We start from the raw sequence: 11,825 nt of genomic DNA on the forward strand, positions 1-11,825 counted from the left end.
TCAGGAGAGAAAGAACCCCATTTGTAGCTCCCAGGCCAGGCTCCTGCCTTATATTCCTAGCAACCAGTACCCCTTCACAAAGAGTTCCTTGGGTGTCACTGGAGGAAGCAGAGGTGGAGGGTCAGCCTCAGCTTGGCAGGGGTCCCAGGAGGCCACAGGACCAGGAGGACTGGGGCTGCTTGCTCTAGACAGGGGCTGAGGCCGGCTATAGGGAATGGGAAAGTGAAATGTGACTTGGGCCAGTAGCTTGGGGCAGGGCTGCTCCAGGTGAGGAGCAGGTCTCCAGGAGCCACCAGAGAGCTGCCCGAGCGTCGGCAGTTTCTGGACAACCAGCAAGTGTGGATAGAGAGGCAGTGGCATGAGCTTGGCCCTTGACTGCTCTATCGACGACCACAAAAGGCATTTGTCAGGTGACTCTCTGAGGACCAGAGGCTCACGGAGGGATCAGGAGGAGGCCTGGGGCCAGCAGACGAGGCTGGCTGGCAGCTTGCTCTCTTTTCTAAGAGGACCCCACAGCATGGAGTGACGTGTCAGCACACAGGCTCCAAGGCCGGCTCTGAGGACAACGGGAAGTGTAGCCTTTAGCAAGTCCCCTGTCCATCTGAACTGTAGTTGCCACACTGTAAACTGAGAGGACTGGAGCTCACATTCTGCTTTCTCCTTGGGCTACCTGCTTGATCCACAGTCCTGAGGGCAATCAGTCCTGAAACTGAGGCCACAGCTTGAGTGCCCTGCACAGACCTGGTACCATTTTCATTACTTGTGATGTTCCTATAAAAGGGATGGTAGAGCCCTAACCGGTTTGGCTCAGCGGATAGAACGTCGGCCTGCGGACTCAAGGGTCCCAGGTTCGATTCTGGTCAAGGGCATGTACCTTGGTTGCGGGCACATCCCCAGTAGGGGGCGTGCAAGGGGCAGCTGATCAATGTTTCTCTCTCATCAATGTTTCTAACTCTCTATTCCCCTCCTCTCTGTAAAAAATCAATAAAATATATTAAAAAAAATAAAATGGATGGCAGAGGCTCTGTGGGGGTTAGGGAGTTGAGGGCTCTGTGAAGAGATACTCCCTACAGTCTTGGGGGTAAGCCCCAGGGCTGCCCTTTTATACCTGTAGGGCCCTGGGCCACATTCTGAACCTCTCTGAGCTTCCCTTTCCTGGGCTGTCATAAGATGATAACGCCAGCCCTCCCAGGGCGGTTGTGGGAAGGAAGGTGGTAAGAAGGGCCTGGGACAGCGCCTGACGTGTTAGAGACTCATGACACTCCCCTGCGTCCAAGGCAGAGCTGAGGTCACTTGTCCAAGGGCGAGGGAGTGCCCATCCTGGGCTCAGCGAAGGTGCCCAGGCTGCCAACGGTCTCTTCCCTGGCTGGCTGACTGCAGGGAAATCAGTTTTACATTTTTTTAAATGACAAAATCCACTCACAGAGTCACCGTTTGTGCTGCCAGCTGAAAGCTGTTTATAGTGGCGATTTGCACTATATTCATCTGTGCTTGTTTATGTTTTCTTTGAAAATACTTATTGTGTTTGTCCTGTCGCCACTGTGGCCGGCCGTGTGTCTTCTATTTCTGTCCGATTCTCACCCCACTCCCTCCATGCCCTCCCCCCCCCCATTGTGATGTATGGGAACTGGACATGTAGGCAGGAGGCATGGCAGTCAGAAGGACCTCTGATCAAATACACCCGCTTCGTAGGTGAGAAAACTGATGGTCATAGAGGACCAGCAGCTGAACTAAGTGGAGCTGGAACTTGTGCTTCCCTGCTCCAATCCAGGGTTGGTTCTACCCCTGTGCACCTCACTCTCTCAGTTGGTTTTCCCCAGAGTCTGCCTGCTCAGAGGAGGGAGTCTTGGCCCTGAGTCTGATTGGCAGGTGGGCTCCAGGCATAGGTGATAACCATGGAAGCCTGGGATGGGGGAGTAGGACTAGGAGGATAAAGGGAAGTGGGCAGCAGCCTCTGGTTTTCAGCCCTACTGTCCCCACCTGTTAGCAAGGAGCAGAGGTAGCTGTGGTGACAGAAGTCCTTGGGGAATAGCAGTTCCCGCTTTGGGGAAGTAATACTACACAGACAATAATATTAATAGCACCAATAGTTGCAGATACTGTTTATTAAGTGCCTACTCTGTACCGGGCACTCTTTTTATATCATCCCATTTCATCTTGGGAGGCAGATGTTATCCTCCCATTTCGTAGATGACAAAACAAGCTCAGAGAGACTAAGTTATCTGTTCAAGATCATACAGCTGGTGGCGGGGTTTGGGGGAAGTTAGTGGAGGGGTGGTTTGAGAGATGAACCCTGGCACTATGGCTTTTAAGCCAGTACCTGCATTTCTACACCACCCTCAGCAAAGGCTTGTGTGGCTGAAGCCGAGGAGTGGCCTCTGGGCAGGGAGGAAGGAAATGCCAACTGAGAGCGGGCAGTGGGACTGTTGCCAGCTGGGCTGCCCTTCCATGCCCCTGGGAAGTCAAGAGAGGACTGGGAACAGTGGAGTGATAAGCAGCCAGGGCCCAGTGCTAAGAGAGGTGGCGGGTCATGAGGGGAACAGGCTGGGGTGATGGAGGGAACTTCAGTCTGGGCGCCCAAAGGTGCAGGTTCTACTCAGGGTTGTACCTTCCACTTACTGTATGACCTTGGGCAAGTCACTCACCTCTCGGGTGTTTGGAGGATTGCTAACATTTCCTTTCACTCTTTTGCTTGAGGACTTTGGGATTTGGGGATGTACTTTCCTCCTCCTTGGAAAGATGGAACAAGTGAGCGGCCAGCTTGAATTCATAACCTAACCGAGGCCATGGGACCTGTGCTCAACTGAGAACAGGCTGGAGGCTGAGGAAAGAGCAGGACGGAAGCGTTTCTGCTCCAGCCCCTCAGCTAATCATCATCTGGCCTCAGGTTGCCTTAGAGCCACAAGGATTCTGGGACCTGCAGTGGGAGAACAGGCACCTGTGAGCCTGTGGCAGCTTCAGGTAGGCCTGGTGCTGGGCACAGCTCTAGCACGTGGTCAGGGGAAAGGATGCAGGGAAGCAGCCGGCTGGAGAGGGCTTTGTTGGGGGAAAGACAACGGTGGCTGCTCGGTGCCCTCGAGTTACAGGGTCTGGGCTGAGTTCTTGAAGTGGAGAAAGAACTGGCAAGACACCCAGGGCATGGGAGTCAGAGAGGCTCAGCTGCATCTGGGCAGGTGCCTCCTTTCAACTCACAAGGGGGTGGGTGAGTCATTTACACCCAGAGCCTTCGGTTCCTCCCCTGAAAAAATGTAGGTAATAGTGCCCATCTTGGAGGGTAGGTGAGGGAATGAATTGAGGGGATAGAAAGAAAGAGTTTTGGACAGGGCCTGCCGAAGAGTAGGTATTAAATGGTGGCTACTACTATTATTGTTGCTGTTAATAATAATACTAAATGAAGAGGCGTCCTGAAGAAGGTGGGGCCTGGGAGGCAGGCTTCGCCACCCTCTGGCTGTGTGGCGCCCATCACCTCTGTCAGAGGAGGGGGGCACTAGCTGATCTCCAGGCCCCTCCCTGCTCGGACAGCCTCCGGCTATGAAGAGATGGGGCCGGGGCCCTGGAGGAGTTTAATGACTCAATAGCTAGAGAGGTTAAACTTCCCAGTTTCTGTTTGCATATGATGAACTTAAGGCCCAAGAAAGGAAGGGTTTCTTGGCTAGGAGGCCAGAGATGGCAGTTGAGGAATCCTTGCAGCCAGCAGAGGCTGTGACTAACCAGGTGAATGACTAATGCTGGCCCTGCTGACCCTCAACCAATCAAGGCTGCCCATGGTGGGTGCCCAGCAAACTGGCATCACTGAGCACATCTTGGTCATGCTGATCCTGGCCGGCTCTGGGCTTACCAGCCTATGGAGGCAGAGGAAGCAGCAAAGGGGCCAGCAGGGGAAAGAGCACTAGCCTTGGAGTCAGAAAACCCAGCTTCTTGCTCCAACTCACTGCTCACCGGCCGCATTACCCTGGGGGAGTCCCTTCCCCTCCCTGAGCCTCCATGCCCTCCTCTGTGCATCGGAGCTAACAATACCTGCCCTGGAAACGTCTCTGAGCTATGACGGCTGAGATGAAAGTGCACTGTGCTCATTAAGGTGCTGAATGAATGGGAGGTTCTGTCATTATCCTGCCCCATGGGATCACTGGTGCCTCAGGAGATCCATTGGATCCCCAAAGGGGTCAGATGGCCAGAGGCTGCTGCCTTTGGGTTGGGGTCAATTAGTCTAATATAAGCCCCGTCCAGGCATTGATCACAGCCCAGACAGGTTTTCTTAGAGTGGAGCTCCTGTGGACAGCTTCCAGCCAGGTGGCATAGCCGGGATGAAAGGTGACAAAAAGCCAGGGATGGTTGGGGGAGGCAGGGAGTGGGCAGTGCCAGTCTGGGGCCCCCACAACACCAGGGTGGTGCTTTGACGCTGTCTTTCCTCTTGCCCGGCACATTATAAATAAATAATCACCAGAATCACACTCTATCTGTCTCTACCTCCAGCCTTTAGCATCTCTCTCAGTGAGGACGACAAACACTTGGGGAGGTGGCAGGGATGGAGGGAAAAGATGATGCCTTTTCATTTCTGCACACCTGAAACTCACCAATTGCCTTCTCCGTGCTCACGGGTGCCTCTGGGTACTGTGCCAGCACGGGGAGCACGGCGATGGGGACCACAAGGCCCTGCCCACCTGAAGGCTAATGACAGTGTGGTTAAAGAGACCAAACACAGCCCCTAACATTTAAATAACCTGGCAAAAGAGCCTCCAGTGTCACCCGCGTCATCCTGACAATACGTCTTGCAATTGCCCAGAGCCGTGGCTTGGGATGTTCTTAGAGACGTTAAAGAGGAAGTGTGGTTTGAGCCGGACCTGGAAGGTTAGCTTGGACTAGAACTAGATAAATAGAAGGCAGAGAAAAAGGCGCGCCGGACAGCCACACTTCAGGTGTTCTTAGGGAACAGTTTGGCTGCAGTGGAGGGATCACGTCAGTATGAAGTGAGAAATGAAGTTGGACACAGAGATCGCAGCCAGGTATAAAGGACCTTGAAACTGAGATAAGGCGCATGGGCTGGATTCCATGCGTAGGGGGACCATCTCGGGCCACTGAGTATCGTGCTGGTGTGGTCAGAGCTGTGCTGTGAGGAGAGTCTTTCTGGCAGCACTGTCCAGGGGAACTCGCCCCGTGGGGGATGAGGCCGGAGGCAAGGGGTTGATTGGGAGGTTACTGAGGAGCCGGGCAGCTGGCACCTGGGACTGAGAAAGAGAGGGGGCACGTGACCAGGGGCATGATGTGTGGGAAGAGGGAGCGGGGAGGCCTGAGAATGTTCGCTGCTCCCGAAACCCTGGCAGGTGGCAGGGCGGTGGCCGAGGGGGAAGGGAGGACCGGTCTGGTCCTTCCCGGGAAAGCAAACCTGACCTTTGGGGCAGGGCCCGAGTCTGGTCATCCTGCTCTAAACTCACAGGGTCAGCAGAACCCAGAGGGACCCCCACTGGGGCCACACCTACTTGTGGCTCCTTCTTTTTCCTCTTCCAAGAGAGGAATCCAAGAACTACCTTGCATAGCTCCCTGTGGCCCCCAGAGAGACGTGGAGGCTCCCACAGAGTCCAGCAGCGGACAGACTGACGGAAGGCAGGGACAGCCTCGAGCCCTGCCTTTCACCCTCGGGACTCCTGGGAAAACACTGCCATCTTGCCATGGGCCATGCCAAGTGGCAAGGAGCCCCTGGGAGTCCAGCCAAGGGAAGGAGGGGACCCGGGGGAGGAGAGGAGAGAGGCGAGGCGGAAGCAACAGCCCTGGTGGCTCCCAGGGGGCTTTGGAGGAAGGTGGGTGGGAGCACGTCAGGACTGGGAGGAGTCCTTGAGATCATTGCAGCCAAGCTCTGGTTGTCTGGAGGGGAGCCCGAGACCCAGGCCGGGGAAGGGACTTGCCCAAGGTCATGCAGGGGCAGAAGTGAGGCGCTGGCTGGGTTCATAGAGTCTTGGGAGGGGGCAAGGTGTTTACTCCCGTCTGGACACTTTTGAACAGCACATCAAGGACCTCACTGGAGAGTTCTTTCCTGGACGTCTGCTGTGTGCTGTGTGTCTGTGCCTGTGTGTGCCTGTGTGTGCTCGCGTGTGTACCTGTTTGTGCACCCGTGCCTGTGTTGAGAGAGTACCTAGGTGTGTGTGTAACTTCCTGTGCTGCGGTGGCTGTGGCCTGGAGAAGGGCACTTGGGGCCATTCTTGTGAGGTGACTGTTCCCTGGGACAGCAGGGAAGAAGGCAGACAAGGCTGCATCTGGCTTCCAGAACCAGTTCTGCCACCCCAACAGCATTAAAGGCACAAACTCTCGGAACTGGACACACACACACCCACCCACTCGCGCCACACACACACACACACACACACACACACACACACACACACGGAGGCACCCACAGCCCGCAGGTACAGGGTGTCTCAAGAACCCAGAGTGGCCCAGAGTCCCCGGAGTGCCGAGGACCTGCATCCACACGTGTCCCTGGAGCCCCAGCCCATCTGCAGGGACAGGGAGGAGTCGCACGCTCCCAGCGGCTGGCACTGAGCGCCCGGTTCCACGGCCTGGCCGGGCCACACCCCTCCTCCCCAGCCTCCGCCGGTCCGGTCCCTGCTCCTCTCACACACTTCGGAGTCCCCCGGGGCCCCGCGCAGCCTGGCAGGGACAAGTTGGGGCTGGCCCCGCTGGAGAGTCGGGTCCAGAGCCAGGAACCGTCGCCTCCCCCGAGTCCTGTGCCCGCGGAGCAGACACGCCAGGCGGAACTCGGGGCTCCGGCAGCCCTGGGTTCGGCGTTTAGACCCTCCACCGGGGGACCCCCGCCCCCGTGGGCTCCGGAATGCTCGCCCCGGGTCCCGCCCCCTGCCCCGCGAGGAGTTACCGATGGTGGTGATGACGGTGATGGCGAAGTAGAAGGAGCCGGCGAAGCGCCACTGCACGCCGGCCTTGTGCGGCTTGAGGCGCAGCACGACGCGCTCCAGCTCCTCGTAGCCGCCCTGGCTGAGGTTGTAGCGCGCCCGCAGCTCCTGCTGCCGCAGCTCCAGCCGCTGCCGCTCGATCATCTCGGGCTCCGACTCGAGCGCGTCGAAGACGGCGGCGCCCACCAGCAGGTAGGTGAAGGTGCACACGATGAGCGCCAACGTGCGCACATTCTGCCGCTTCATCGTCCCGCCCGGGCCGCCGCCGGCCCCCCGGCGCCCCCGGCCCGCGCCCCGGCCTCGGCCGCCGCTGCTGCTGCCCCGGAGGCGGCCTGGGGCATGGCTGCGCTCGCCGCTCCCGCGCTGGGCACCCGCTCCGCGCCCCGGGCCGCCGCCGCCGCCAACGCCGCCGCGGAGCTGTCCCTTCAGCACCACCCACCGCCCTCCTCCTCCCGGCCCCGCTCCCGCCCTCCGCCCCCCGCCCGCGGGCCGCCTCCTCCCGCCAGCCCTCCCGCCCAGCCAAATAAGGACTGGGGAGACGCGCAGAGGGAGGGAGGCGGTGGCTGGCGGAGGGGGAGGGGACGGGAGCGAGCGGGAGAGCCGCGGAGAGAGCCGCCAGGACACACACACATACGAGAGAGAGAGACCCAGAGAAAGAGATAACTAGACAGAGAAACGCATCTAACTACAGAGGGAGAGAGAAAAAGAGGCAGAGGGGGGTGTGACAGACAGGGAGATAAAATCAGAGGTAGACTCATAGGCCGAGAAAAGAAGAGGCAGGCAGGAAAATACCGAGCCAGAGAGGCAGAGAGCGGCAGACCATGACAGGAGACCTGGGTAGCTGGAGATAAATGGATAACACAGAAACAGAAAAGCAAGGAAGGGGAGAGGAAAGGCAGAGTGAGCCCCCCTCCCCCGCCCCCCCCCCCCCTCTCCCTCCACAGAAATCCCAGATGCTGGAGCTGGAAGGGACCTCGGGCCTTGCTGTTCTGCCCTTTGTGATGTGGCTGAGGAAACTGAGGCACGGAGAGGTCAAGGGGCATGCAAAGGCACACACACACAGAGTTAGTGTCAGCACTGGGACCCAGCCAGCTTTACCTCCTCCAGGCCACAGCCCCTCCTCTGTGCCCGGCTTCTGGCTGTCTTAGAAACAGGAGGGCACAGCTGTGGACCTGGGCACACGTGGGCCAACACCCAAGGGAAACCCTGCTCTCACAAAATGTGTCCCTACCCCAGTCAGCATGGCTCCCCTATTGGCTGTGAAGGCACAAACTGGTCACCTCAGCCAGGAGCACCCAGTCCCAGCGGCTCTGCTCCCCCTGGGGGGGGGGGGGGTTGGGCTGTTTGGACATCATCTGTGGCCCCTGTCCTGCACCAGCAGGCCAGGCTGGGCTTGGGCTGCCACTGCCGCTGCCGGAGACAATGCTGGACATCCCCGCAGAAGTGAGATCTCCATGCAGCAGGGCTGGTGGGACCCAGATCTGGGGGATCTGACAGGCTGGAGGAACCAGGAGTCTTCCCCATGCCTCAGTTTCTTCATTTGTCAACATGGTGGCAGTGGGTGGTGAGGAGGGACAGGCTGTGGGCCCTTAGGCCAGGCGTCACTGCCCCTCTCAGAGCCTGGCTTCCTTATCTCCTCACTGAGGTGCCCTGGCAGATGATCCCACAGGCCTTGCTTAGCTCCAAACAACTCCAGACTTGGATGGGCTGAGTGAGCAGAATGACTGGAATGCAAATCCTACTGCCAAGGGGGGTGTTAAAAAGTCTTTCTTGGGACCCTGGCATGGGCCACGAGGCCAGACATGAAAGAGGCCCCAAGGGCCCTGACTGAGGGTAGGCTCAGGAGGCAGCCAGCCAGAGCGGGAGCACCATCTGCCCACAGCCCGGGCTGGCCTGTCACTCTGGGCACTGCACTGCTAGTCCCAGGAGTGCCACCAACCCATTCTTTCCTTCAGCTATTCCTGCAACAAGCATGTATTGAGCACCTGCTGTGTGTCTGCTGGGCATGTTATTGAGTCTTTTCCACAATCCTGAAAGGTAGGTGTGGTTATGTCCATTTTATAGATGGGGAAACTGAGGCTGAAAGCAGTGTGGAGAGTCACCCAAGACCACTCAGCTGGGAAGAGACTTCAGTCTGCCTCCTTGGCCCATGTTCTTTCCATCATGACTCCTTGAGCCTCAATGTTAAAAACTCTGTAAATAGGATAGATAATTATACTACCTCTGAACGGATTGTTGTGAGGGACCAACGGAGATCACATATGTGCAATCAGACAATATGGGGCTCTATAACATCTCCTTTCCCCCTAGGACTCGGGGCTCTGACCAGAGCATGATGGGAGGGCCCTGGTTTGTGACACCTTACCTCTCCCCATCCTATCGGCACCCCTTTCCCCAGGATCTTTGATTCTTGAAAGACACAAACTTTCTGGCCCTGCCCCTTTGGCCATGAACCCAGCCTACTGCAGGCTTCCCCCCTCAGCATCTTCTGGCTTTCTGGAAAAAAAAAAACACAAAAAAACAACACACCCAAAAACGCTGCCTTCTTGGCTCCCAGGGGTAGGACTACAAGTTGGGTTCTGGACTCCTGGCCACACACCCCCAAAAGCAGTTCCCCCAGAGCTGACCTAGAAGAGCAGTGGTTTGCTAGACCTGGTTTTCCGTGCGAAAGGCTATGTGTTGAGGGGCTTGTTTCTGGTAGCCAGGCCAGACTGCTGTGCAGATGAAAGGCGATATTATGAGTCTAAGAGCTTTAAAAAAGGGAAAAAGCTGTCTTTAGGGGCAGAGCATTTATTATTAATTCTGATGAAGCTTGCTCTCAGCACTTCAGAACTGGAAGGGCCTTTAGAGATTGTCTAGCTCAACCTTCTCATGTTACAGATGAGGAAACTGAGGCATGGAGTGTAAGAAGGGGATTTGCCCAAGATCAACAGTGAGTGAGGGGGTGCAGGGCTCCTGCCCCGTGATGGGTTGTTTTTTTTTCTGTAGCACCCATACGTGTGGGATCAGGACATCTGCCAGTTCGGGGAACACAGCACAACCACGGTGGAGGGCAGCCTGTGTCTCTTCCTCCTGCCCCTCCTCCCTCCTTTCTCTTAAGGAGGTGGGACTGGTGGGGGGCTTCAAGCTGGTGCCCATCTAGGCTTCTATGTAGCCCCTGGGACCTTTAGGCAAGAGTCGCCTCAGCCTACCCTCGACCTGGGTGGGATTGTGCCAAAGGCCTCACAGTCCCGGGCACACCCTTTCCTCGAAGATTCCTGGGACTGCCTGCACCTGCCGGGCATGCCCCACCCTCTGCCCAGGGCCAGTCAATCTTGTCTGCTATACATGGGAAAGACGGCTCAGCTATGGTGTCTCCATGTTCTTTTTTTTTTCCCCCCCAATCCTTTGGTGACTTGAGTGGAGGAAGCTTTGGGCCAATTAGAGATGTTTTTGCATCTGGTCAGCCTTCTGTGTGATGATTTTCTGGAATCCTGTGCAGCATAGAGAACACAGGGTGAAGAGTCGGGTGCCTGGGGCTAGATAGAGTGCTGTCTCTGCCATTCATTTGCTGTGGGACTTGGGGCCAGTCACTCCTTCTCCTGGGCCTCGGTTTACACAGCCATGAATGGAGGGGTTTGGACCAGGACATGTCTATGGTCCCTTTATTTATAACATCCCACGACCGTCCTGGCCTGCTTCTGCCTCCCTAGTTCTTCCAAGAATCGGGGGGAAAGAGGTTTCTAGCTACCGCTTTTTAAGACTTTAGTTTGTGAGGAAAAGGACAGAACAGAGTTAGGATAAATGATACTGCATTTAATTATCATTAGTTGTTGCATGCTACTGTACACATATTACTTTCCAGCTTTGTCTTTCACTCCATTCCTCTCTAAGCTCTAGGCACATCCAAGTCCTCTCATGCTTCACTCCGGGCTCACCTGGCTCCGATAAGCTAGGATCCTGGCTCTTCCATTTTCTATCTGTTGAACTCCTGCTCAGGCTTCAAGAACCAACTCAAAGGCCACTTCCTCCAGGAAGCACTCCCCCGTTGCCATCAGTCAAGACCACTGGCTCCTTTGTGCTTCCAAGGCACCCTGTCTAAACTTTAATTCGCCAGATCTTCCTCCTGCGTCATAGATTAGTTGGCACTTTAACACTGGTCTGCTGCACTGGCTCATTGTTTTCTCCAGGGTGGAGACCCTTCTTACTCATGCTAGGCCCTTCGCAGTGGGGAGCACAGTGCTTTGCGCATCAGAGTTGCTCCACATGCTTTCTGGTGTCCTCAGTAGCATCCTACACCTGCTGGGTGAGAGACCAGCAGTGTCAGTGGGAGAGGGACACCGACTGTGGAATCCACAGGTGGAAAACCCCGGCAACCTGCTTCTGTGACTCCTGGCAGACAGGCCCTTCTAAAGCTGGAGCGAGCCCTGCCTGGTTCGGGGGAAGGGGCTACAGGCAGGTGTGGGTGTCCAAAGGCCTGAGGAAGCTTGTGGAGACGGCATTGGACTGGGAGTCCAGGCACCAGGCTTGGTCCCAGTGCTGCCACCAACCACCAACTAGCTGGGGGGACTTGAAAGAGTCCCATCGCCTCTCTGTGGCCCAGTGTCCTTGTCTACAGAAGAAAGGGTTGACTACCTAAAAAAGTCCCTTCCTGCGCTGACATTCTGTGATGCTAGCTACAGGCCTGGCCCTGTGACCCACCATGCTCATTGTACAATGGTCAAGAATGTGGGCTGAAGGATGAGGGGCCCAGAGCCCTCTCTGTCCATTGCTTTTCAGCCCCTCTTTATTGGCCAGTTTGGCTGGAGGATGGGTGCAGGGAGCAGGGAGGTAGGGAATGAAATAGTTGACCCTGCGTCAGATAGCTGACTTCAAATCCTGACTCTATCAATTACTAGCTGGACTGGAGCCCCACATGAAATTCTGCTCCATCCTGTTTAGACC

The 11,825-nt window shown here is 56.6% G+C and overlaps 1 protein-coding gene across 1 annotated transcript in view; it reads right to left on the reverse strand.

Moving 5' to 3' along the window:
- Positions 1-7,349, reverse strand: part of KCNK3 (potassium two pore domain channel subfamily K member 3) — a 37,005-nt gene extending 29,656 nt beyond the window's left edge. The window contains exon 1 of the mRNA XM_059660358.1: positions 6,866-7,349. Coding sequence (XP_059516341.1) covers positions 6,866-7,148 — 283 coding nt within the window. The 5' untranslated portion in view covers positions 7,149-7,349. The remainder of the gene's footprint in view (positions 1-6,865) is intronic.
- Positions 7,350-11,825: the final 4,476 nt, after the last annotated feature.

The sequence above is a fragment of the Myotis daubentonii genome, chromosome 12 (genome assembly GCF_963259705.1).
Source record: "Myotis daubentonii chromosome 12, mMyoDau2.1, whole genome shotgun sequence".
In the NCBI taxonomy this organism is placed as follows: domain Eukaryota; kingdom Metazoa; phylum Chordata; class Mammalia; order Chiroptera; family Vespertilionidae; genus Myotis; species Myotis daubentonii.